Source organism: Neopsephotus bourkii, unplaced genomic scaffold (genome assembly GCF_033783945.1).
Source record: "Neopsephotus bourkii isolate Nb327-2 ecotype Australia unplaced genomic scaffold, CSIRO-AGI_Nbou_v1 NB_318, whole genome shotgun sequence".
Lineage (NCBI taxonomy): Eukaryota > Metazoa > Chordata > Aves > Psittaciformes > Psittacidae > Neopsephotus > Neopsephotus bourkii.
In genome coordinates, this window is record NW_026900826.1 from 5,097,318 (window position 1) to 5,123,877 (window position 26,560).

The 26,560-nt window shown below is 40.3% G+C and overlaps 1 protein-coding gene across 13 annotated transcripts in view; it reads left to right on the plus strand.

Annotated features, from left to right (window-relative positions):
* The window catches only part of TCF12 (transcription factor 12), a 170,014-nt gene that overhangs the window by 119,195 nt on the left and 24,259 nt on the right, over positions 1–26,560 (plus strand). For 10 of the 13 annotated variants that reach the window (XM_061347478.1, XM_061347480.1, XM_061347479.1 and 7 more), the window contains 4 exons: positions 20,496–20,601; positions 21,724–21,863; positions 22,174–22,318; positions 23,931–23,995. In XM_061347478.1, the coding sequence (XP_061203462.1) occupies positions 20,496–20,601; positions 21,724–21,863; positions 22,174–22,318; positions 23,931–23,995 (456 nt within the window). Of the gene's footprint in view, positions 1–10,656; positions 10,884–20,495; positions 20,602–21,723; positions 21,864–22,173; positions 22,319–23,930; positions 23,996–26,560 lie in introns of those variants that run through there. The other 3 variants (XM_061347489.1, XM_061347487.1, XM_061347488.1) reach the window with 3 other exon arrangements.

Consider the following 26,560-nt stretch of genomic DNA (forward strand, 5'->3'; position numbering starts at 1 on the left):
AAAATCCACGTGAAGTGAAAAATCCCCAGTGAAGTGAAGGACGGAATTGTGTTTTCCCCTGCTCAGAGCAAACAGGAGGGGAGGGGGAAGCTCCTGCCTTGCGGGGTACATCTCTTTGTTGTGTAAATGGCTGTTGGGCTTTTATTTGGCAGTACTTAACACATGGGCGCAGGTGCACTTGGCTGAGTCATAACTCAAAGCCGGATAGGCTGAATGGAACATACTGCACGGGCAGCAGAGATACAGCAGAGCGGAATGCTCTGAGCTTTTCATTTTGTATTGAGCCTCAAGTACGGATAGTGTCTTCTAGCCCTTGCATCTTCCCTGTTTTCTCCTCCCTCTTTCCCTTCTCCCTCCCCCTGCTCACTATGATACGTACAGAAAGAAGGATCTGAAATCCTATTTTAACCGTACTTCCAGATGGAGCTGAGATAGTCTAGATAGCCTGGGGCAGCTGTGCTCTGAACCTGCAGCCTACCTGGAAGCCAGGATTGCAGCTGCAGGCACTCTTAAAAGCTTTTGCTTGCATAAGCACTTGGGCCCCACTAGAGGCTGAATAGCTGCTTGATAAACAAAATGAACACAATGCCTCAAATCATTATTCCCGAGGCCAGGAATATTCTTCTTCTTCTTCCTTCCCCCCCCCCCCCCCCCCCCTTTTTTTTTTTTTTTTTTTTTTTTTTTTTTCCCTTTTCCCTTCAGCAGCAGCTAAAAATAGTTTGGCAATTTACATTTTAACAGTTGTGTGTTATGTAGGGTGGCTTTACAGTCTAGCAGATGATTTCTGCTAGGTTAACAAAAATATATTTAAGATGTCAGAGAAGCTAAAACACAGAGCAGTGCAGTTTTCATGTAATTTATTACCATAATTCCGGGCGAGTAATAAAGCTTAAGTTACATGTTTAATATTTAATAGCGTCAGCCAGGTAGAGAGATTGTTTTAGCAAATGAAACATTTCTCTCATTCCTCTTCCCAGACTTTAATTTTAAGAAACAGGATTTTAAAAATGGCTTTCATTTAATTCTTCTGTGGGAAGAGTGGAGACAACAAAATGCTGCTAAATTTTATTTGTGTTAACATTGTACCAATCCGTGCAATAAAGTGTGGTTACTGTGAATAAACAGTGATTGCGGTGCTGCAGGTCTGAAGTACTGTTTCTGCGTATTCCGATGCTGCCAGGGCTGAATAGAGCCTTGGAGCAAAAATACCGTATTACAAAAAAAAAAGTGATACAAGGTATGATGTGTTTCGGAAGATGACACGAAAACTAAATTTCACTAACAGATAAATATGGAAATATTGTCTCTATTTTAAATATACCTTGGTAAGAAGTCTTGAATGTACTGTGGGAGAGATAAAAATTGGTTTAGCTAATAGTGCAGATAAGTTTAATTATAATATGAAAAGTCCCAAGAAAGGTGTTACTTCATGTTCTACAAATCTGTATTTAATTTTTCAGTTTCTAAAAGATTTTCTGCAAAGTTGTCGTGTTAGTATAGGGCTGCCATGTCAACAGACACTCAACAGGAATGTAATTTCCCAGATAACTATAATTTAATAAAAGTCTTTTAAGGAAAAATGAAACCAAAAAACCCTTCCTGTAATTTTTTCTTTGTCCCTTGCATTTGTGTGGTATTTTCTGACATTACTTGCTTTGAGGTTTATCTTTCTTCCTGTGTTTTGATCAAGGTCTAAAGTAAAAACAGAGAGAAAAGTGCTAACAAATTGTTTAGTTACGTTCTGGAGTGCAGCTGAATCTGAACTTGTCCTTTTACTGCAAAAATCAGATGCACGGGGCAGATGCATTTTTCAGTTTTCCTGTTGTAAGTTTCTAAGTGGTGAGTCATTGCCCAAAACATTCTGAATGTTGACACGCGAGCATTTGTACAACTACTAAATTTAAAGCCTTCTGGGGAGGATAGAAACTAAAACAATCGGTGGTTTATTTTTTCTCACTGTTAGCTCAAGCCAGGCTTGAGTGAGCAGAAAAATTATGATGTGCCATTTATATTCTAGCAGGGGGGATACTGTTTGGTGAGTTACATTATCCGCCGAGATTCGGGACTCTTGTATTTCTGGGGTTTTTTTTTCCGATTGTGGGAGGTACCTTAACTGAGCCAGGAAACTAATAATATCATAGGACTTGAAACCAGTTGTAACTAATCCGTGGGGCTGAATTAGGAAGAGCAGGGTACCAGGGTTTTCAAAGAGCTGTTCACTCCGCAGAGGGAGGAGAAAGACAAGTAAGGCTCACTTGGAAATGCACAGGGAGACTGCCATCTAATTATGTACGGGCTATGAGCAGAAACATACCATTTACACATGTAGTCAGAAAATAATTCAGACTAATTTTTTTTTATTAGTATCATAATGTGTAGCTATCGTGAAGTCATAATTTAAGAAAAATGGCAAGAATATCATTGTTCTTTTGCCGTTTAATTAGTCTCATGTCAGAGAAACAAACTTGAAATAGATCGTGTCTGTTAATTTTTGTTACAGAAAATGAGCTCTGACACACAGGAACAAATACCTGATTGTTTTCTGTGTAATGCCATTTCTAATAAGTATTTTGAGTGTATTAGTTTCCACAGTACCTGAGACAATCAGTTTAATATTAATCTTTAGATTTCCACTTATTTAATAAGAGATTGTCAAATGAATATTTTCTAGTACCAGAGCTCCCTTAGTAAATTCAAGTTCATTGTTTTTCAATATATTTAAGACAATTTACAATTTGATTATAAGGGTTCCTCATATATCATCCTCTATTGTATGTGTATAGTCCATGGTGCTAATTTATTACAGGAGTCCTTTATGAAGGAAGGCTAAAAAAAAAAAACCCCAAACCTGGTTTAGTGAATAGATCTACCTCCCAAACGTTTACTTTTCTTTTTCTGGTATCATGTTAGTCTTTTAAGACCGAGCTTGATAAATATGTTTTAAGAGATGTGTCAAAAGATGGCAGTGGTACCAGAAGGAAAATAATAGATCTTACTCCCTTCCGTGCTCCCTACTTCTTCTGCCCTTCCTGAAGGGTAAAGGAGATAATTTGAAATGGTGGAGTGGAAAGGATCCAATCCTGTGAATGTTTATCTGAAATGCAGTGTTCGCCATGTGGAGTGGCCTTTCTTTAGAGAATTATCCTCAATGTTACCAAGTTTGATGGGTATTGAAGTAGCCTGGTGTAAAGCAACATCCTTAGAATACTGTGCTGAAGTCTGTGGCTCTGAATAGAAACTGTGGAGCATCCCGGATAGATTTTTGTGCAGTGTTTGACTGGCGGTGATGATATGTTTAACTGACTTTCTAGTGAGACTTCTATTTATTTTGTTTTTATTGTAAGATTTGTTCCCCCTTGCCAGAAATGGTGTCAAAATGTAGAAAGCAGCATTTAATTTGTTCAGAGCTGTTCTGAATTGCCTTGTGCAGTCAAGTAGTACATTCAACTGTCACTTGTCTTCAGTATCTAACACTCTCAAAGACAGCAGTAACTCACTGACCCTTGCCTCCAATGCTGTGCTGTATTTTAGAAGACAATTTTAAATAACAAAACTGAGCAAACAAATCCTCATGGGTAATGCAACACAGAACTTGCCATTTCTTCCTTGTGACTTAGTCTTTCATCTTCCTTTCTTCTGCTTTATGCCTGTTCTTTGGTCACCTGATTCAAGGGGTGTTTTTAGGGACTTGCTCTAGACTCACCATGTTCATCTGTGAGCTTGAACAAAAAGCAAATATATAAACCATCCAACCCCCAAATTTTGTTACAAACCAAGCAGAAGTGTTTCTGGTTAGATGATTTTAGGTTTTTTTCAATTAGAGCTTTATTTGAAATCTATTAGAAACCAGCAGTAACGTCAGATTATAGCATTCCACCTGCTCTTTGCTATATGGGCACATTTAGCTGTCATTAAACAACTGAGCAGTCCATTGTGAAGTCCTGTTCCGAAAAGTTCAGGTTGAGTTCTCACAGAATTAGGGTAAAGGTGCTTAAGTAGCCCTCTCCTAATAGCTTTTTTAAATGAAAATCAAATACTTTTCCCAAACTGTCTCATCATCTGACTGGGGTGAACTGTTGTGAGGTTGTTTCATTGAAATGAGAGATCTTCGTTGTTAAAATCCTGCAGAGACGTATATGAGGGATATCTAATGATGCCAAATTATTTCTCCGTGTTTGGATTTACTGGAGATAGTTTATTTTTGAAGTTTTCACAACATATCAAAATGAGCACATTAAATGCTCTTAAATTAGAGTGTAGATCTGCATAAAAGGACCTTAAATCTGTGCATAGGTTCTAAAACTGTTATCTGGAAAAAATAACATGACTGAATTGCAGCTCATGTAATTTAGGGAGAATTTATATGGAATTGCTGCAACTTCTGCTTTACCTCAAAGATTAATGTGTCCATTATCATAAATTAGTGTGGTGTTTTATAACATTAGATAAGGATAAAAGCTTTTTTGAAGACTATTTCTTAATGTCTTTTGCTTGATAATACTTGTGGTATTGGTGGGAAGGCTTTTATAATCCCTGAAGTCAGCTGGGGAAGTGGGGAGCAGTGTTGTGTTTGTAGGCTTTTACGTGCCGTTGAAATGAGATGTTTCCTTTCAGTTGGTTACTCAGCCCCAATGTTGGGCAGGTTGCTTTGCCCGTTTGTCAAAAGAGGCAATACAAAAATGATTGCTCTTTCAAAAGAATGGTACTGAAATTAAAGCTCTGCTTTATTTTATGAAATTAAAGCACATCATCTTGAAATGGAATTTCAGGTCAAGATGGGTCTTTACACACTGAAGGGAAGAAACTGAATGAAATTACCTCGTGTTTTAGTGTCACGGAGTTTTTTGTAATATCAAGACTTACAAAAAAAAGCAAGTTGTGCAGTCTTGGAGATCTGAGTATGGGATTTCACCATTTGCACCAATAGCTAGGATTAGTTGTTAGCGTTTTTTCTTTCTGTAGGGAAGTAGTAGGTGGATTCCTAACTGTGGATGGCAGGGGGATTGCTCCTTTGGCTTTTGATAACTCGCTTGGCTTCATTTGCAAAACAGTTTTTCCAAGCAGCAAGTTGGAGTGCAGGAGAAGGGGAGGAATGCAGGGAAATACGTGCTGCGGCACAATTAGCGCTCTGCGATTTGACACGCAAGCTTGTGCAGCTTCTCTGACACGGGATTGTTTCACGAATTCACGAAGTGTGTGTGTGTGTGTGTGTGTGTGTGTGTGTGTGTGTGTGTGTGTTAAGGTCTTAGGCTGGGCTCAGGTGTAGAGTCTGGAGCCACCTACAGGGAGCTCACACGAGTGCAGGTGTAGCTGCATGGTTTTGGTGAGGGGAGGAAGTGAAAAATACCCTGTACTTCAGTGGTGAAAGAAGAGTTAAACGATGCTGTGAGGTTGCACCAGCAGAGGGACCCCTTAATCACTGTTTAATTTTCCAAATAGATTTTCTTGGTCCTACTGAGTTGCTGTGAAAAGATTCAGGACTTCTGCAGCCTTCCCTAACGCAGCCTTGCTGACTGATGTCAGGCTTTACAACTGTGTTATGGTCTATATACATGTTTAGATGGGGTACGTTAAAGCACATTTTGGGATGATGATTATCTTACTTCTCATGGGGTTATTTGTTGCCTCAGAGTAATTAGCATGTTTGTTTACTTTTTAATGCCGACACAGGGAGTTAAGACCTTCATATAGAGGCTGTCAAACCTTTAGTGCTTAGTGTTTCAGCAACATGATAAAACTTTCTGGATTTGAGCAATATCCCATCAAAGGTGTATTTGAAGGACTGTGGAACAAGTCTTGAAACCTCAAACTATTTTGTGTTTGGTTCTGAAGAATGTGGTACACAGCACTTTTTTTCCTCATGCTTTTCACTCTCGTACAATATTTATGTAAAAACTTAAACAGGTAAAATTTGGTATTATTTGGAAAACTACTGAAAGAGAAACTTTCTACCTGTAGTTTGCAATTAAAACCAAACAAAAATACCCAACTTTTTTACCCCAAACTGTCACAGGTAACTGGGGTTTTTTGAAAACAAGTAAACCCCTCCCAAGCAACAACAAAAAACCTAACAAACATCCCCTAAAACCTGGTAGTATTGCTAGGTAAAAGTAATGGATAGCAGTTAATAGCAATTTCATTAGTACTTGTTGTCTATTCTCTATTCCTTCAAACTGTTCCCTCTTTCCTGGTTGTAGTAACGTGACTGTTAAATGTGAATTTAAAGAAACCTTTTGAACAGGAAAACCACCAAAGTATTTTAGCTCTTGAATAGATGAGTAAATTAATTTGCTTAAATCATCTTCCTTTGGATATTGTGGAGGTTTTGCCTATTGCATTTAGTCCACTGGGTTATTTTAAATTGTCTTCCACGCAGTCTGCTCTGTTTCTGCTGAACAGCATACTTAGTGGTTGGTTAATAACACAAGGCTATACTTCCAGGATTTAAAACTAAATTAGCACTTACTTAACTGATCAGTTGAATAGAGGACAGTATAATAAGCAATGTGTTTTCCCCTTAGAACAGCCAGGTTTGTTTCTTAAGGCTTGAAAGCTTGTCTGTGTCTAACAGCTACATTATGCATCATATTCAGTGCACCCTTTATCAGTGATCCTAACTTTGACCTTGCTATAGTTGCAAGAGAAGCAGCTGAAAGTTCCTGAGTGTATTTTAATTAGCAACAGGTTGTTCAGTAGTGGACTATAAATTTGTCTTTTATCCTCATTTCCCTATTCCTTGCCTTTATTTCACTGGGGCATCAGCTGGGGTCTGTCTCCTCTTCAGGTTCAGTTTTCTTAGAAACTGGTAAGAGCTTAATCACTTGTGAAACTTGTGTTCCTTTGTCAAATGTGGTTGAAACTGATAAGGAGTTCCAACCTTGGACAGAGTGGGCAGGAAAGGAGGGGCTTCTAGGGCAGTTGCCTTCGCCTTATTTCCACAGATAGAAGGTTAGCCTAGCCCCTAGGAAATTAAATGGAGCTTGGTAAGAACAGTGGAATTTGTATCCCCTCAGAGTAGGTTTTGGCTCTGACGAGGTCACCATTTTGTCAGCAGTACCGAAACCAGCTCTCTACGAGGAAACTCGTGGTACTTGGGCACGCAGGTCACGATTGCTTTTGTTGGTGAAAAAGGAACTTTCACTTTCTCATTTTCACTGCTTGTTGTGTTTGAATAAACCCATTTAAAACATAAAGCTGTGATTAAAAAGCAGTAACCTTTTAAAAGTATTTTGGTATTTCAGTGTTGTGGAATAGGTTTGACCAGAGGATGGCTCTCATCTGCTGAGACAGTTACATAATTATCCTTCACACAGTATAATTTTCAGTCATCTGGAGAAATGATGTTTATTTTTTTATAAATTGAAATGATGGGTTACATGTGCTTATCGCGTGTTTATGAGAGGCTCTGACAAGTCGGACAAAACCGTATTTCACATAAAAGTGTGTTTTCGGGCAGAACACATAGTTCATTCACAAAATCTCTTGGTGTTAAAACCATCTTTGACAACACCCTCCTGCAGGTAGCTTGGTTTATTATTAGGTCAGTATTTCATTCCACATCAGCTTTCATAATCTCTTTGCATACTTTAGAAACAGGCAGTTTATTGTTTTTGACACACAGTACAGGGTCATGAGTGGAAACAATTCGGGCTACAAAGTGCATGTCAGTTCAGTGCTCCTCTGCTGACGGCATGTCTGTCTGAAATCAAGTTTAAAAAATTGGCCCTGTCTCCAGCTGACTTGTTTTGTCAGGCTGAGTCATGAGATTAACCCTTGACTTGTCACCAAGGAAAAATGGAGTAAACAACTGTACCCAGTACAGTATCTCTAATCCAGTGATGATTCATTTCACTGTAACATGATTCTCTTAAGAAAACAAATTTCAGAGCAGCTGTTGCTCGGCTTAAATGGGGATTATAAAAATTGCAACCACAAAATGAAAACTTACTTTGGTCTTGAGGAGCTTTTGGAACAGTTACGTGGGAGTAGTTCCTGCATATAGAGAGCTCTTGGTAACAACGGCACAAGTGTTTGAGCAGTCTTTCAAATTCTTCCGGTTTAGGTTTATTTTTCATGTGTTGTGGTGCAAGTAAACTTCTGTGGGTTAAAGTTTCTTATGCTGGAGGGAATTATGGTTGGATCCTGTAAGGTGCATCGATGTAGCGAACATCCTGTGAGAAACAGCGTTTCTGTACAGTAAATGTAGAGCAGCTGCAGTGATAAATTTCAGATACTGTAGAGTAAGATTTTATTCCCACCAATGAGGGTAGGACGACTAAATCCCTGTTTGGTAAAATGAAATTGTTATCCTTTTGATTTGTGGGGAAGTAACTCGGGAGGAAATTCACTTATTGCCTCATTATGAAGGTACAAATTTTTAAACCAGTTTGTCTACAAAGAGACAGCATTTGCAGTGGTGTTACTCAGTTTTATTGATCAGATTGTTGCTGTTGTCTTCACCATGTGATGGTGAGCAACATCAATGATTTCCTTGTGCTGATAGATGTTAATTGTATTAGTAAATATTACCAGTTAATATTACCTGTATATTTTTCATTACAGTTGCTCTGTACAAGTATAGGGCCATTGTCATGCAGAGAAACACCAGCCTTCCCAGTGCTACCCAGTAAAGTTATTTTTTTCTGCTGTATCTTTTAGCATTTTTCCAGTTTGTAATAGGGGTGGAGAATGCTGATTATTTGAGAGGGGCTTGATCACGCCCTTCAGCTCAAATACAACTATTGAAAAAATAGAGCATGTGTGCATGGAGGCGCAGTAGCAATTACAACTATGTTGATGATAGTCTTTACTTCAAAGAACTGATTCCAGTTACCCTGGAAGTATATTTAGTGATTAAAACGTTTGCATGCTTGAATTATTTCAGGAAAACAAGGGGTTTCTTACTTCTTCAGCTCTTGCAAGCTGAAAGTGCATTTCCATGTTTGGGTTTTTTTCTAAGTTGTACAGTAGATTGAATTGGTGATTTTAATCTAGGGTGCTATGAGAAGTAGCACGTGTAAACATCTGAAGATCTTTTAGCGTATCTCATCTGTAGCGTCCTGAACATTAGTGAGGAGCTTTAAGGAATGGCATTGTTAGCTGCAAATCAGAGCTTCTGACGGACTCACTCTCTGTGGACTGAAATGGGTCTCTGTGGTCCCTGGGGGAAGAAGGAAGCCGCCAGTCACTCTGCAGGCCTGGCAATTTAATAGTCTGAAGTATAGTGATGTTCTTTTTTGCAGCTGCTGCTATGCCTTTTGTATCAGAGGAGAGTTGAGTTTGGATATCATTAGCCTTAGTGCATAGTTCTGGATACATAGTTTGATTTGCAGTGAACGTGCAAGTGTTCTTCAGTTGATGTAAACTTCAGTATGTATTTGCCAGTGTATTCTTAAAGCACAGTAGTCTCCTAAATGATTGGAAGAGTTCACTGAGAACATTTGAAGATGGAGGTGTGAACATTTTTTGTCAGTATAAGCATATTCTGTGTATCTACAGACTCTACAGTAGTTATGTCCTGAGATAATGGATATGATACAGCAGACCCACTAAGGTTTTTATCTGACCACAGTATTCTGCTGTAGTCAGTTTGTCACCCTTCTGGATCTTTCTAGTTCAGAAGATTCCCCCGACACAAGGTGCTTGGCAGAACGAACCAGATTTCTGCAGTCTGCTTTGTTTCCCTGTAAATTGCGGAACTTTGTCCATTTTTTTCCTTATCCTGACGTATTTTCCTGCTTTTGTCAGGAGGGAGGCAGGGGGAGTTCACAGCATTGGCAGTTGACGCAGAGGTGGAGAATGTGGTTTCGCTTTAACCTTTTTTTTTCCCTGGGTTGAAATCTGTCTCTGACTTAATCAGGAGCTCAGTTAATAGCCAGCTGCATTCATGTGTAGGACATAAAGAAACGAACACCTCATTCAAGAGTTAAAATTAGTTAATGCCACTGTTAAGTGAAGAAACCAGGCATAGGTAATGTGCAGATAGAGGGATTACTGCAATGGAAGTTGCAGTCTGTTCGCTATGTTGTGTAATGCCCATTCTGTGATGTGCCAGAGTTGTTAGGGTCTCCTCCCTTTCTCATATGGGCACAGAACTGCTTTTTCCTTGCAAAAATGTATTATACAATATAAAGGAAGTCTGGGCTCATGTTTCCAAAGAGCCATCACACTTTGTATACGGGGTCTTGAAGATGGATTTTGGATTTATACTGTAACACGAACACAGTTGCATGATTTTAGGAACGCTTATGCAGCCGAGCATCTCGTGTGTGTTGTGCCGCCACACGGGCTTTCTGGTGCGGGGTGTCTGTGCGGGTGTCCCTCGGGGTGCTCCGGCCGGCCCCGGGGCTCCTGGCCCGGCAGCTCCCGAAGCGCTGCCGGAGTTGGAGACAACTCCACGAGGCAGATGGCCGTGTGGCTGGAGCTGCACCAAGCGGCGTCTCCGCTGCCGCAAGTGCTCTAATTTAATTAGAACAGAAAGCGGGAGGTGAGCTGGCTCAGGACGTGTCCCTCTGCCGCTGCCTCGCAGGTCGCGCTTTACTCGGCGCGGCAGGCCCGCGTGTGGGGACTGGGGCGTGCTCCCCCTTCGCTCCCCCCACCCCCGCCTTCCGGCGCTTGGCGCGGTCTGGGGCGCGGGCCGCGGCGGGTGGCGGGGCCCCGCTCCCGGCCCTACCCCCGCGCCGGCCGGAGATGGTTCAGTCCTGCTTTGCATAAGTCGCCGCTGAGGCGCTCCATGTGCGCGGAGCGGCGCGCGGGCGGGTGGCTGAGGCGGAGGGAGGCGGCGCAGCTCAGCCCGGCCCGCCGCCAGCCGCGCCATGTACTGCGCGTACCCGGTCCCCGGGGTGGGCAGCAACTCCCTCATGTACTACTACAACGGGAAGACGGTAAGGGCGGCCGCCTTTGTTCGGGAGCCGCCGGGAGCGGGGCTGGCGGCCGGTCCTCGGGCACATACTGAGTTCTCAGGGCGGCTACTCCGCGGGCGGGCAGCCCGTGCCCGTGCTGACGGTGCCGGGGCAAGCGGGGCGGGCGGCGAGTGGTCGTGAAGGGGAGCTGTGCCTGGGTCCGCGGGGGTAGCTGATGGAAGTCTCCTCAGTTATGTACGGAGGCACCGAGTCCGGCTGGGCGAGGACGGAGGGCAGCGGCCCGCAGCCAGGCGGCGCTCCCTGACGGGCTGGGGCCGGAGCCGCTCCCGCCCTGCTCGCTCCGGGCCCCTGAGGTGCTGGCGGGGCGCTGCGGAGAAGTTGCTGCGTGGCCCCGGCGCTCGGTGCGCGCTGTTGAGTGCTCGGTTTGGGCTTCACCTCCCGGGGCGCGACTCGAGCACCGCCGCTGTGGCTGTGGCCGATCGGCGGGTTCCGCACCCCGGTACCGCTGCCGGGCAGAGCTGCCCTTCGCTTGTGGGACTGGGACATAAAGTCCTGCACGGCCCCGGGAGGAGGGGGAGACGGGCGGGCAGGTTCACGAACAGAAGTCTCCTCTCTGCGTTATAACTCTGTGGAAATCGGAGATTTCTGCCTCACGGTTGATACTTTGAATTTTTAAGTTCGTATGGCGACAGCTGGGAATTTTGTGTCTAAAAATCAGCGAACAATGGTAAACTGCGCACAGTGTGCTTTACCCGGTCTGTTGATGATGTATGCGGTTTTGGCTTGTTTTTGTTACAAAAATTACATTAAGTAGGAAGAAAAAGCGAGATGCTGATACCGATCTCTCTTTTCTTCCCCTTTCTTTTAACCTCTCTTGCGTTCCCGGGTGCGCCGTGCCGTCATTGGTAAACTTTTGCCAGGATCTTTGTTCGGTGATAATTAAACTGTGGATCTTTGTTCGGTGATAATTAAACTGTGGATCTTTACAGTTACGGAAGACACTGTGCATGGGCTTCTTCAATAAAAGAAAAGATACCGGAGGAGAGGCTGGGGGAATGCGTAAAATTGCTTGGTCTCTGTTTCATTTCCTTTGGTATAAATGCCAGCTGTCTTTCAAATATGACATTATTTTTCTTTCATGTCTGCTCCTAGGCTAAAACAATCTGTTTGAAGTTTTATGTGGAGATATATATAAGACTTAAGTAAAATTAACTGTACAATACCCCTGAAGCAAAGGGAGTATAACTTGCATGAAGTTTTGATTTTATTCTTTCTAGAGCACAGATCACTCTATTACAACATTTCTCTTTGTTCTTGTAGCAGGAAAAAAGGCTTTGATCTTATTAAGTATTTCCAGGCATATAGTAGATGCAAGTGCTGGTACTGTAGGAGAGCCTGGCTGGAAAATTGATAGCATGTGCCTGTTGTGGGTCAGAGGTGACCTTTATGAGCTTGAAGAGTTAGTAAATAGATGACAAATCATATGATGATCCTATATCATGTTGCCTAGGGTTTTATTTAAGTAATTTTTTTTTTCCCAAACATCTCACTAGTCTTTAGCATTTTCTCTCCTAGGAATTCTGCAGGTTGGACTGAAGTACTGATTTAAATATACTGGAGGAGGATAGGTGAAGCAGGGGGGATTGTTTTTTGTGTTACAGTTCATGAAGTGCACCTCTTGGTGTGTTTGCCAAATCTTTGTATGAGCCTTTCCATAGTGAGGGAACAGTACATACCCTCATTTTGATGTCTTACTACTTCTACTTGTATTGTTTGACCCATTAGTAGCTGGCAGTATGTACCTCGTTGTTTTGATTTGAGAGTTTTATTTAGATTATTGTGTTAGATTTTGAGTGTTTACATTCCCTGATACCTGCTGATGTATATAAAATCTAATTTATTTACACTCAAAGCAAATAGGAAATGATTTGGAGAAAATGCATGTGTGTCTGTTAGCTTTTTATTAAATATTTTGTTATTTTCAACTTCTTAAATTTGTAAGCCAGAAGAAAGCTTAATATTAAGCTAAAAGCCAAGTGTCTGAGGAGCCCAATAGATGGTCCTGTGTGCACTGGCACAGAAATTGAAAGCTTAAAAATTAAGTCAGGGAGATTTACTATTAGAAGAGGTTCAATTTTTGTAATTTCTATGTGTTTTGTGAGGGAGGCGTGGAAGTGAATGGTAATGTTTTAATACATATCCCCTGTTAAGGAGTAAAATTTTATCATTACGTGTAATAGGTGCTATAAATAAACATATATATCAAGAGTCCTTCCCAAATTAAAAAGAAAAAAGTTTTTAATCTATTTTGTAAAGAAAATAAAGAACTTAAAGATTTTGCCTGTGGTGGTTTTTTTGGGTTTTTTTTTTTTTTCCCTCACCTGTTGATATATAGAAAATATTCTCAGCTTATGGAGGCTAACAAAATTTTAATATAGAGATTTTTTGGAGAAAATAATTCTAGTTAAAAATGACATCTCTCTGAAGCTTCACCTTCCCTTTCTTTCAAGAGCTCTGCTACAGAGCCAAAAATCAGCAAGCCACCCCCATTAAAAAAAAAAAAAAAAATCTGCAAAAATAGTCAGGGGAAATAGGAGCACAAATTGAAATTGTAGTTGGTAAATTTTGATTTGATTCTTTTTTTTTTAACAATAAATAAATGAGCTTCATTCACTGGGGCCTTTCCATTTAAATTTCATGAAATGCAATAGCACCAAAATAATACTTCAATGATAGAAGTTTTGTATCTTCTTTGTGCTTAAGGAATAAAATACAGATTTTAAAGATTTCCACTCCTTTCAGTTCATCTACAAGTGTAGAAATAAATTGGTTGTTTCCTGAATGTACTCTAGAATTATTTTTATATAGACTGCAATAAAGTGTCAGTTATCACCAAAATAATTTTAAGGAATAATATGGATTATATTTTATATCACCTATGATTACTATTTCTATGAGATTAAATTTGTGACTGTGTTACACATTATTGTTGTACTGTGTGCACTGTATAACTTAATTTGATGTACTAGTCTGAGTATGTGTTTTTCTCAGCATAGGCTGAGATTTTGAGCCCTTTTCCAAGATGGAGTTGCTGCATCTTTCATAATACATTTCTACAATGCCTTTTTGGAAAGGGAGGAAAAAAGCCACAACATATATATATATTTATACATATATATATAATTTTTGCATTTACACAATGCTTTGTGATTTTATTTTTTTTTTTTAATGGGGATTTTTTTGAGAATTTTCTCAAGAATTTGTAATCTAGAAGGCTGTTTATAAATATGTGTGTGTGGTACAAATGGGCACACGCGTATAAATGACTAAATACACACAGGTGTGAGTACAAGTGTGTATACTTGGGTATTTTTTTTAGTGGAGAAAATGCATGTCTTGCAGCTGTCGATCTCAGAGTTACAGCAGAGAGAAACATGTTAATACTACTGCGCGATGCTTAGATGACACGGCTGCATGTCTGTCTGGAGCTGCTATGCAGTAAATAATTACTAAGTCTTTTAACGTCAGTGTAGAATGTTTTCAGTTTGTGAGTTTTGGAGCAGCGAGGTGCTAAAAAGAGGGAATCAGTTCTGCTTTTATTAGTATCAGGCCAGTTAGTATAGAGGCAGAAAAGTACAATTAAAGCTGTTCTGTACCATATGCTGCCCACAGCAACTCAGACAAGGTCAATGCTAACATTTGTAAGTCCGGACAAATATAAGATAATCTGGAAAATCTCTAGGGGCGCACGGCTGCGGACATTGAATAAAGAGAGGTAGTAAACACTGGTCAGCTGGATTTCTTCCTCCCCCTGTTCCTCACCATTCTTTTTCACCTCCCTACCCCACTAAAAAACCCCGATGAGTTACAATGCGTCAGCCCAAGAGAGTTTTCCCTTCTCCACTCCATTGCGTTGAACTGCCAATCTGCTGAGCAGTGGTCCCACGCCAGAAGGGTGTCTTGTCTGCAACAAGCTTTATTGATGCTTTAAAGTGAAGGTTATGTCCCTTTCCTTGGGCAAATGAAAAAGCAAGGGCTGGGATCAGGTGCTGTATTGGACAGATATATATTTCTCAAAATGTTAGCACCAGAGGAGCAAACCCCTGTTTGCTCAGCGCGTTTGCTTTGATAATCATGTGCATGTTGAAGTCTGTTTGCAGAAATATAATAGTTTCTGACGGCTTTATGGAAACTAAGAGTAGTACTGAGTTCAGAGGAGAGATAGCACTACCTTCTGCGTGTTTATAGTGCATCTTCTGTGGTTAGTGCTGGTGTTGGGGGTTCCTACGACAGCTAGAACAGCCTTCTGAAATACAGGGAGCAGGTTAAGAAACAGGCTGATGAGTTTCAGCTGATTTTGTTTCCTTAAAATCTGAATTTAATCAGGAATTTCCAAAGAGTTGTTAGTTAATAGACTAACACTTGCACACTTTAACAGCAGTGTAGTTTGAAGAGTGGGGGAAAGAGGTTTTGTTTAGGAAATAAAATGCAAAAAGAATCTTCAAGCGCTATATATGTGTATGTATTTCTGGTGTTCCTGCTGCCTTGCCTTCTTCTCCTCCGCTCTCTGCCTTACACTACTACAATTCAGAAAATAAAAGAACAGACCAAAAGGTTTCCGTATACAGAATTTGGGATTTTTTTGTAAGTTTACCTGTCACTTTTTAACATGACTTTAAAGTTGTCGTACACTGGGGAAGAAGCTAGACTGTGTGTCAATGCAGTTAGATTCTGCATTTCAGAAATAGCCAAGTAGGCATGTATAGCATGCCTAAACTGCATAAACATTTATTTAAGATGGAATTCAGTTTAGCTACTTCAGGGAATTTGAATGTTAAAAATCATGGTTTGATTTGCAGACAAGACTAATGCTCTGCTCTTTCAAAGGAGAGTTTTATTTTCATTCTGGGTAGTGAGAAGACTTTTTAAAATGTATAAACCTTTACACCTGGTATTGGAAATACAGAGTACGACTGAGGATGTGGTGTTCTGATCTCGTATACTGGGGCTCTTCATTTTATCATCTTGCTTGAGTATTAACTACATCAGAATTTACGGTGGTGGTTTTGTTTTTTGGTTAGGGTTTTGGGTTTTGTTTTTTTTTGGCAGCTTCTGTCTCACTGTAAAGAGGTGCATGGAAAACTATAGTTACTATTCTACATTCCTGAAGCTTTAGTAAACATGAAAGCAAGCTCCCTTTTCCCAGAGCTGCCTTTCAGCAGAATTAGCTTTTGCCACAAAACCTGCAGATAATACACTGTAAAATTTTGCCACATGTACAAATCATTCATCAGTGCACACTTGCTTAGTGCATGACTGATGCTGATGGAATGTAGATAGGCTACTTAGCAGAGTTTACAAGCTACAGAATAGGTTATCCATCTCTATTGGTTTCAAAAAAATCCTCTGTCTCCAGCAGCTTGATAAATAATTTTCGGAACTTCCAAGTATTATTAATAACTAGGCTTAAATGAGTAACATAATTCCTAAATTCATAAACAGTATGTGTGATGGGAGCCCTGGTCTTGAGGTAGCATAAGCCCGTCATAAGGAAGGTTTGGTTGCTTTGTTGCTATTATTTAATCTGCTTTTAACATTAATATTAAACATTGATAAATATTTAAGAATTTGAAACATATTACAGGAAAATTGCCTGAGAGGAAGTATGCCAACAGGAGGATTCAAAGAGTTGTATCTATTAAATGCATTTATAGAATAAGACTTGGAAGTTTTACTTAGCATAAAATTTGGTAAACGCAGATCTTTAAATTAATGTTCATGTTATTGGCACTTGTGTTAGTAAACAGAAGCACAGTGTCTAGTCCTTTGATGTGTTTTAGATACATTAGGTGCGTGTAACTTTCATGATAGTGTTCATTATGTATGTTAATAATCAGGGCAGATTTTGGAACTGGAATGATGTGTTTGTTTTGCTTAAACGTGAAGCAGTACAGATAATGGCGCCTCAGCTCTGTTCTGAAGCCAGCTCCCACCACTACCCCTCAAAAAATATCTTCCTTGTCATCCTGCTTTTCCCGCTGGAGAAACATAAATCCAGTTCAGGGTGCAGAAGAGACAGACGTGGGACTCTGACTTGATGTCCTTTGCAACTCATTTGTCCTACTTCCCTCTGCGGAGGCTGCCTACCCTTCAGAAGCACTGCAACATTAGGATTGATGTATATTCTAGCACAGCTCCAAGAAAGTCAAGTCCTCCACTTGATAAGTCATGTTAAAACCTAGTTTTGGTGTGAGTTTATCAGAAGGGAATTTCCCATTCATAATCAGAGAGTGTTTTGCTTGTCAGCATGGAGACACATCCGATGCCTTAGGGTGCAGTGCGTTTTAAGGGGATTAGAAGATGGGCTCCTCTTCTACCTTCTGGAGACAACACTCTTCCAAGGAGACTGCAGACAGGATGACCTTTTGACAGTATTCCTCATCTTAGTGGGAATGTCAGCCAGGAAAAACTGGTTTGGTGCCTTCTGGATGTCACTGTTATCAGTTTAATAGCTAAAAGAGGCTGTCTTGAGCAGCCACGTCATATTTATAACAGCCTTACTCAGCTGTTGCAGAAGAGAAAGCCCTTTAACTAGGACACAGCCCTGCGAGCTGCAGACCAGCACCGCAGAGGCTGCGATCTGCTAGATTGGGCTCTGGGTGTGCACGGGTGCTCAGAGCCAGCCCTCGGGCTGCCCGTTACCTTGCTTCCTGGCTCTAAAATAAAACTTAAACTTTTTTTATACACTTTTTTTATTTTAAGCCCGTGTCTTTCGCCTCTCGTGGACTTCACGTTAGTCTCAGTAAATTTTGTCCTTTGCTTTTGAATTCTGTTTGTAGTAACACAACATAAAAATGATGATTAGGTCATTAACCAGAAAAAACCTGGCGCTCATCTGCAGGTGATCAGATGACATCAGAGGCCTGGTTTTAATTTGTGGGTAGTTCTGATTGTAACTAAAAGAGACTTGCTCCTTTTGTGGAATTGGCTGGCTGTTTCCCCACATCTGGAGTTAATGAAGTCTTTGAGACCACATCAGTTGTGTTTTGCCGCAAGAACCCTTTGATCTGAAAAATCTAGACTGGCACAAGTGCAGCTTCATAACATTGCAGCTATGTTTTTTTGCAAGCTATAGTTAAGATACCAAAACAAGCAGAAACTATATAAAGTTATGTGTCTGTGCTAGGGCTTTCATGTAGCTGTTTGGAAGGGCCTCTTTTATGTTAATATAATTCATAATATTTTTATGATGTTAATGGCTTGTACATATGTAACTATGTGATACATTTGTAGGAGTTTTTCAGTTTTAATTTCCCTTTTGAGATGGTGTTTGTTCAGTTTTTATAAATCACCCAATTATGCAAAATGTTAAAATTTGTCTGAAGCTTGTATTTACAAATCTCACTGATAATGTTACAGCTTAAAACCAATGCACTCCGTCACTGTAGGTGATTTTGCATTAATCAGCGTACATCTCCATGGAAGTGCTAAATGTCATAAAGCTTTGTTTCCACTGCTGTCCTGTGACAGTGATAGATTATCCATCAGCTATAGCATATGCTGCGTTATTCTGCACAACAGAGAACTTGTAAATTAAGCCCAGTTTTGCCTAATATGTTTGCAGTCTTATGAGTGCGAGTATTTACAATTTGACAGAGTGACATTTCTGTTAAAATATGTCGGAGGCATGGAATATACATGCATTCATCATATATAGTAAATACATATGTACTGTTAACATCACTTAAAACGTATTGTCATTCTGTCACTCAGGTTTGGTAAGCATCTCTTGTTTTACATTTATTCCATAAATTGAAAATTTGCAAGTAAAATATTGAACAGAAGCTTTCTGTGAAAGGCTTTCTTTCCTAAGAAAGAAAAAAAACATTTATTTTGATTTTTAAAATATTAAAACAAAAAAAAAAACCAAGCCCAAAAACCAGATGTAAGCGTTCCACTTGACTCCCTTTTACCAGGTGTCCTTTTACCTGCTGCCGTTCTCATTACATGGCTCATACCGACAGCTGTGCCCTAACTTAATTCCTTGCGCCCTTGTCCCGATCCCATCGTACTGCAGTTTGAGAGATTGTATTGAAATTCTGTTGATGTAAAACGAGTCTAAGAGAGTGGTAAATCAGCCCCTCTGATATAAAAGAGCGCTGTCTGCAGGCACATGCCCAGCCATTTGTTCTGACAACAGCAGGCTAGAAAAGCATTTGGGAGTGGGGAGGAGGGGTATTGGTATGCAAATGGCAGCAGGACTTGCCCACTTCACTTTCTAAATATCCGTATCACAACAGTCACTCTCCGGGAGAACAATGGTTCCCTTTTAGGGGACTTACGGCTTTTTGTTGGCCGGCTTGGTTTTCCTGGCCCTTCTCTTGCTTGGTAAACAACATCCCAGAAAGACGAGGGAGAGATGTGAATGTTGGAGAAACGTTTGTGCGTGGAGATGCACAGGAAGGGACAGAAGTAATCACTTCGTATTTTAGGATTGTAGGGTATAGTGTGCTCTATAAGTTGCATTATGTAAGCTTTCAAGTCTTAAAATTACTCTTAACATATGTGTTCATGAAGATTTACGTATTTACAAGTAAGGTGAATGATAATGTGAAAAAATACCTCTTTTATATGTGGTAGCAAAAAGGTGCTCTAGTTTGAGGGTTACATTTTGATACTCTTTGCTGCATTATTTGTTAATTTGCCGGGTTTTTTGGTTGTAAGATTTTCTGTTCAGCATGCACTGGTCATACTGCAATGTTTGGTGTATTGACCAAAATACTGGTATGATGACATAGCGTTGTGTAGAGCAACTAGTGCTATGGGATAGGTCCTTGAGTCTGTGAATACTGGCTTTGTTGATTTGACTTATTCCTGAATATACTTTGTATTTCTTCCTAGAGTCCCTGCAAGTGAAAGACTTCTAATGGTTACGTTTATTTGGCATCTTAGGATTTTTAACCTGTTAAGATAATGTGTTGCTTGCCAGTTGAGAATGGTTGTTCCAATGTGGAGTTACGCTGAAAAAAGAATGAGGCAGGTTTTCTTTAATGCTAGGCCAGTGTGAAAATAACATGCTGGATGTTGCAGTTTTAAGATGAGTCCTCAGGACTGGCATTACTTACACTTTTGATGACTCTACAAAGGTGTGGAAGTTTCTAAAAGGATGATACAATGGTTGCATTAAAACCTTTGAGTTTGTCACTGGATGTTCTTTTTGTTTCTGACTGTTGGGATGCCAGCTGATTAAATATTCAAACAGGCATACAGTTGTTTTAAAATAAAATTTGTTTGGGGCCCAGTTGTTTTATCTTGCTTTTTTTTTATCTTGAGCAACAAGTCTGTGCGAGTCAGGCACTTAGAAAGCAAAATCAGCATTCAGGCTTTTATCAGGCCACCTGGCTGAGTTGGCACACCAGAAAGTGTGTTGTTAGGATCATTCTACTGTAGTTCCTCTGTACTGTGGCAACTTGCTAAAAAGCAAATAAAACAAGGGCAACAAATGCTGCAGCTTGCTACACTGTTCTTTTTTTATGTGTGCTTTCTCTCTGTGGCTGTATGCTGTTATGGGTTTTTTTTAATGTATGACACCCAGATATTACTAACCTGCTTTTATTGCTCTCCAATATTTAGGTGTATGCACCGTCCCCGAGTTCTGATGATTTCAACAGAGAATCTCCAAGTTACCCATCTCCTAAGCCACCGAGCAGTATGTTTGCTAGCACTTTCTTTATGCAAGGTGGGTAAAATGACTGTAAATATATGGGCAGATGTCACTTGTCCTTCGGGTAGACATCTGCAGTCAGGCACTGCAGTACTGAATGAATGAGGAAGTGTAAAGGTAACTTTGTGCTAGAGCCCATGAATAAGTTTTATATATGTCTAAACCAGTTAGATGAAGGGAGCTGTCTGTTGATTTAAAGTTCTTCTCATGACGTTAATTGCTGACTGAAATTTAAGGGGATTATACACCAGGCCAGATGGAGAGAATCCGCCATCCTTTGATTTGTAGGGGCTTCAGAGCAGCACACTAGAGTGATGGAGAAAAATGAGGTGGGGGGTTTTTTGGCCGCTTTGGAATTTGACTGTACAATATCAGCTAACAGTCTTAAGTTCTCAAATGTTTGTATATCCAGCATGCCAAAAAAAGGGGTTTGCATTGAACAAAGCGAGAGCAGAATTCATTTCCTTGGCCTCACGTCATGCAGTTAGCTCGTATAGGAGTCTGATGAGGTTTTGGAGCATATTGAAAGCATAGTCTGTCAATACGGGAATTTACAGAGCACTTCAGTTTGTGCTGCAGAAAGAAAACTGCATCGACACACGGGTTTAAGGCTTATGTAATGCAGCAATTTCCGTGACTTCAATGTGCTATTATGAAATGTTTTTATATTTTTATGGTACGGAGGTATTTTAGACTATAAATTGCTTATTTTAGGTTAATCGCTGTTTTGCACTGTATGTTCCTGATGAGCTCTGCTCAGCCAAATGTCTCTCCCCTCCACCCCCTTTTTTATTATTTCTTTCAGCCTGGAATTTTTATCAAGCCTCTAGATATAAATCTGGCCTTACTGAAGGTCTGTGTAATTAGCACAAGTACTTGGTATTTTCTCAGCTGTGCTTGGATTGTGTTTCAGCTATAAAAGACTCTGTTGGGTTTGGTTCTTTTTTATAAATTCAGCAACAGTGTGGTGGCATGAAAATAGGAACCACCGGATGAACTGGTCACCATTTCCCCGCTGCTGTTTGTCTGAGTAGCTGAGTTCTGTATGCTCATAAGCTAATGGTGTAAAGGGAAGTAGCGCTCGGTTCACTTCGTCATTCAACATGGGTTTTTTGTTTTCTTTTTATCAAAAAAAAGATGGGACCCACAATTCTTCTGACCTCTGGAGTTCATCCAATGGCATGAGCCAGCCCGGCTACGGTGGGATGCTGGGAGGCTCCTCTTCCCACATGTCCCAGTCTGGCAGTTACGGCAGCCTGCATGCACATGACCGTTTGGTAAGACACATAGCACAGATTCATGTATTTGTATACAGGGAACTGGCTTACAGGAATTAATTTCTTGCTGCTCTTGTGTGTCAGTTAAAAACCCAGTTGTCAGAAATCACAGACTTCCTATGTTAGATTTATGTCCTTTTACTTGTGTGTTGTATAAATAAATATCTGTGGCTATATAGTGGTGTGTTCAGAGGATGGAGGAGACCCTTTCTTTAGTAAGGAGCTGGGTGTTGTGTATTTGGTATCTTAAAGCATCAACATTTATTTAAAGACAAACTTAATGTCTTCTGTCTGTTTCTCTTCTCTCTAGAGCTATCCCCCACATTCAGTCTCACCTACAGATATAAATGCCAGTCTTCCTCCAATGTCTAGCTTCCATCGTGGCAGTACCAGCAGTTCCCCTTATGTAGCTGCCTCACACACTCCACCTGTCAATGGATCAGATACTATTCTGGGTAAAAAGTTCTTTCTGCTTTTTTTTTTTTTTTTTCTCATGTAAGTTTTTGTGTTTGGTGGGGTTTGGGGTTTTTTTGTTTGTTTGGGTTGGGTTTTGTTTGTTTTCTGTTTGCTTCAGTTTTATGAGAAAATGCAGTCTGGGGCTGCATGACATGCAAAATTTGTAAGCTTTAATTTATAGGATGTATGTAAATCAGAGATACTGCACCACTGTGATGTTTCTGTCCTCAGTATGGCTGAGATGGGGCAAATTGTTGTGCAGTTAGCATAAGACTTACTAGCCTGTTTACTTTCACAGCCAAGCCTGTTCCCAGGAGATCGTATCTATCTGACTTCACAGCAGTTATCCTTCCATAGTTCGCTATATGTACCGTTCATGTAGGTAGTTCTGGTGTTGCAGTTTTCAGAGCTGCTGCATCACCAAAGTACTGTGCTGGAGAAAGGCAGGAAGGCTGTTTCTCCGGGGAGCTTGATAAACTGCATTGTAAATTCCTCTCTTAACTGATTCAGACATTACTGAGTGGCCAGGATGGTGGCTGATTTAGCCTCTTCTGTGCTTACTTAGGGAGCACAAAATACAGGATGATCATCCATTCCTTGCACGTATTTGCACATCTTAAGATACAGACGTAGAAATGAAGTGCTTGTACATGCCCCTTGTCAGTTTGATATGATTTGCACTTAGTTTCATTTTAAGTAAGCAAAGCTTAGTTAGAGTGACTATATTAGCTTTGATTTGGGAAGTTTTACCCTTGAGTCTTTTAAACAGAGCCCAGTTAATGAATCTGCGTGGGAAATTCAGGCTAGAAAATCCAAGTTTGCTACAAACTTGAAGCAGCAACTGTCACATGATTTGGGTTTCTGGTGTGAATGGCTTACATTTACATTAAATACTTCTTTTTTTCCATTAGAAGTTGATAATTGGAAAAAGGAGATTCACTTTTAAAGGGTCTGTCTCCTACAGTAAAGCAGATATTTTGCAGAATTCAGGTCCTTTCTGTGTTTGCAATTGGCAGGGCTTCAAACTGCCTCTCGGCTTAATGGTGTGTGGAGCAAAAGGCCATGCAAAGCTGCTGACATGCAACTGAGAGCAGGGGTGACAGAAAGCTTGGTGGATAAGAGCTTTTCAGGGATTTTCTAAAATAAAGATGAGAGTACAACACAGGGAATTAGAGCAGGGGGAGCAGGGAGACACACGAGGAACTATTCAGTGAATTTGACTTTTAAGAACTAATGAAACGTGCAGCACTTCAGTGATAACAGTTTAGAAATCAGCTGCAATGATACAGTTTTCTTATTGTGATTTTCTTATATTTCCTTAAAATTGGCCTGCAGTCCTAGAAAATAATTTCAGTCTGTTTTCTAACTGCTTTCCCTTGCTGGTCCTGAAGTTGTCGCGATGATACCGTGTGTGACTTGAAAGAGATCATCTCAGTTTAAATCTAATAGTTTTAATTCAATTTTTAAGTATAATGCGAGCTGATTCTGTCGACAGTGACTTCCTCAGAATATCCATTTCAGAAGTGGTTGCATAACTGTACACGATGAATAAAATAATAAATAAAATTTCAGCTTTAAAAGTAAGTGTTGGGTTTGCTTTTCACATTACAGGAAACAGAGGAAATGGTGCTGGAAGCTCACAGACAGGTGATGCCCTTGGGAAGGCATTGGCATCTGTAAGTAGCAGTTTGAATATTCAGATCTGAAAAATCACATTTTGATCATTGCACCCACTATTTCATTTCTTTTATGATACCAAGTCAGGAGTTTCATCTATGAAGTTAGAATAATAAACTGATGCAATGTCACATACTAGATAAATGTATAAAAAAACAAGTGGAAAATTCTTTTATTTGTAGAAGACTCATTCTGGCTTTTTAGGTGATCAAAAACTTTGGGGCAGGCAGAGTTCAGAAAGTTGTTCAGGCATGGAAGAGACAATCCTGACAAGCTGGGGGGTTGATTGGTTGGGGTTTTTTTTCTTCCCTGTAGTGTTGAGCTAAAGTCAAATATTTTTAACATTACTCTTAGAGCAGATCCTGCCTCAAGGTTAAAAATGTTTTCTCAGTGGCCTTATTAAAGTGAGTGGGTTTGAATGCTGTGTTGTATAGCTATGATTTATGGAGCAGCTTTTAAAATGCTATATATGCATAAAGTTTAAACTCTTAACTCTTGCTAGAATATGTAGATAATGTAAAATATTGCAGGTACCTTCAGTCTACCATAAGCTCTGTGTGTGCACCCATGTAGCAGGTATTTTTGCATTAATACAATCAAATGTACGTTTTATGAAGTGGTAGTTGATTCAGTATAGCAGCAATTTCAGTTAGGAGTGCTGCTGGGGGACCACTTTGTATTTCTGCTACATAGCGAATAGGATGACTAGGTCTGATTTAAAAGATAGAAATGACTGCTTTGCAGCCCCAAAACACCATTCCTGGGTTGGATTCTGCATCCCTTACCTCATACCGCTGAATGCAGATGCGCATTATTCGTGCAGATCCTGTTTCCCCTGCATCCCTCAGAGGGTCATACGTTAAAAGATTAGCAGATCTGATAATGTCTGTAATGTCCAAATTGGGTAGAAGAACTCTGACCTACTGGCTTTGAGGAGAAAAACGTTGTCCCTGTTGCTTTTGGAGATTCAGCAAGCAGATAACAATTCAGGAGTCCAGAGGGCAGTTAACACTCTCTTTTTTGTCTGTTTGAGACCTGTCAGAAAGGAACTGGGATCATTTTGACTCCTAGAAATAGCAATAGCAATGCTTACATACTTCAGGCTGTTCCTTACTCTGCAGATGTATTAGGATGTCTGCTCTGCTGTTCTGCAGCCTGACCAAAATTTCTGTTGCAAGTCTGACACGCTGGCCCGTTAGAGCTGCGGGACTGTGACATTTTCCACTGCTCTTCTTTTATAAGTTATTTTCTCATCCTTTCAGGTATTTTTTTCCCAAGTCACTAGCCGAGAAAACCAGGCTGATGTTGTGAGGAAAAACTCTAAATATATTGCGAGTGGAAGTCAGGGCAGAAATGTTTAATCTTAACTGGTGGGTGGGCTCTGGTTGTCATAGAAACTTGTTTCTGTCATCCCATGTTGTTGCTTGGCAGGAGCAGCCAGGTCATTCCATAAATCATTTCTGTCATAGCTGATGGTGATGCATTCCATCTGCTCTATCACTGCATGCCATAGTCTGCACACTTCAAATCCCTCGCCTCATCCATCTGCTTCCCCCGCACCCCACAACACACGCACACCCAGCACACTTCTTGCGCTTGTTCAGCGAGGAGCACCGCTCGGCTGTGGAGAGCAGGGAGGTGCTCTCTGCTGCAGGTGAAGCTGGCACTGATGAATTTTGATAGCCAGTAAGACAAGAATATTTTTCCTGATTGATCAAAGTTTCATTTAAATCCTGTGCTTGTCTTTTTAGTGTTTATTTTTGCCTCCCCCAAGAGGACAGTACGTGCCTTTCTGGTGGGGTTTTAACTGCTACCGCTGCAACTGTTGAGAGGAATTTTTAGTTCTAAAATTCTGTTGATGTGCATCTCACAATAGGCCTTTCATGTGCGAAACATCAGAGGATACGACATTTGTTCTTCAGTTTAGGTATTAAAGACCATACAGAATAGTATGTGATTAAACATGTAAGGCCAGATAATACATTTGCAAAGGTTCTTTTATTTTAGGTTTAAGCCTGGATAATTGTGGTCTTAATCTCAGGGTAGGCAAGAAAGAGAATTGTACATGAAAGTATTTACACAAAGTTCCCAAAGCCCTGTGGATTACGCATTAGTTTGGATAATGAACTAGTATAGATAGAAAGAAAAGAAAATCTGGGTATTCGTGCCATTTCTAATGTGTTTCCCTGAACATTTGCCAAACAATAACCCTTTAAGATTGTGCCCATGGAGGGTTATATGGCAGGAGAAACATCTGGTTTATTTCATTGCCTAATGCCAAATCAAAACACTTGGTCTTTAATTTAGAGGAGATCAAACAGGAAGACTGTTTAACTTTGTTGATTATATCAGACCTCTTTGTGATAACTTACATTTTGATTCCTACCTCAGAACTAGGGTAAAGGGCTTTGTACGGTCTCAGTAGTTAAATAGCCACTGGTCCCCTCACAAAAGAAAAGAAAATGTGGGGAAGTTGACTTCTAAAAGTAATTCATGAATTAAGTTTCTTTGTTGCTTTAGACTCAATAACATTAGCATAACAAAGCCTAACTGAAATGTACACT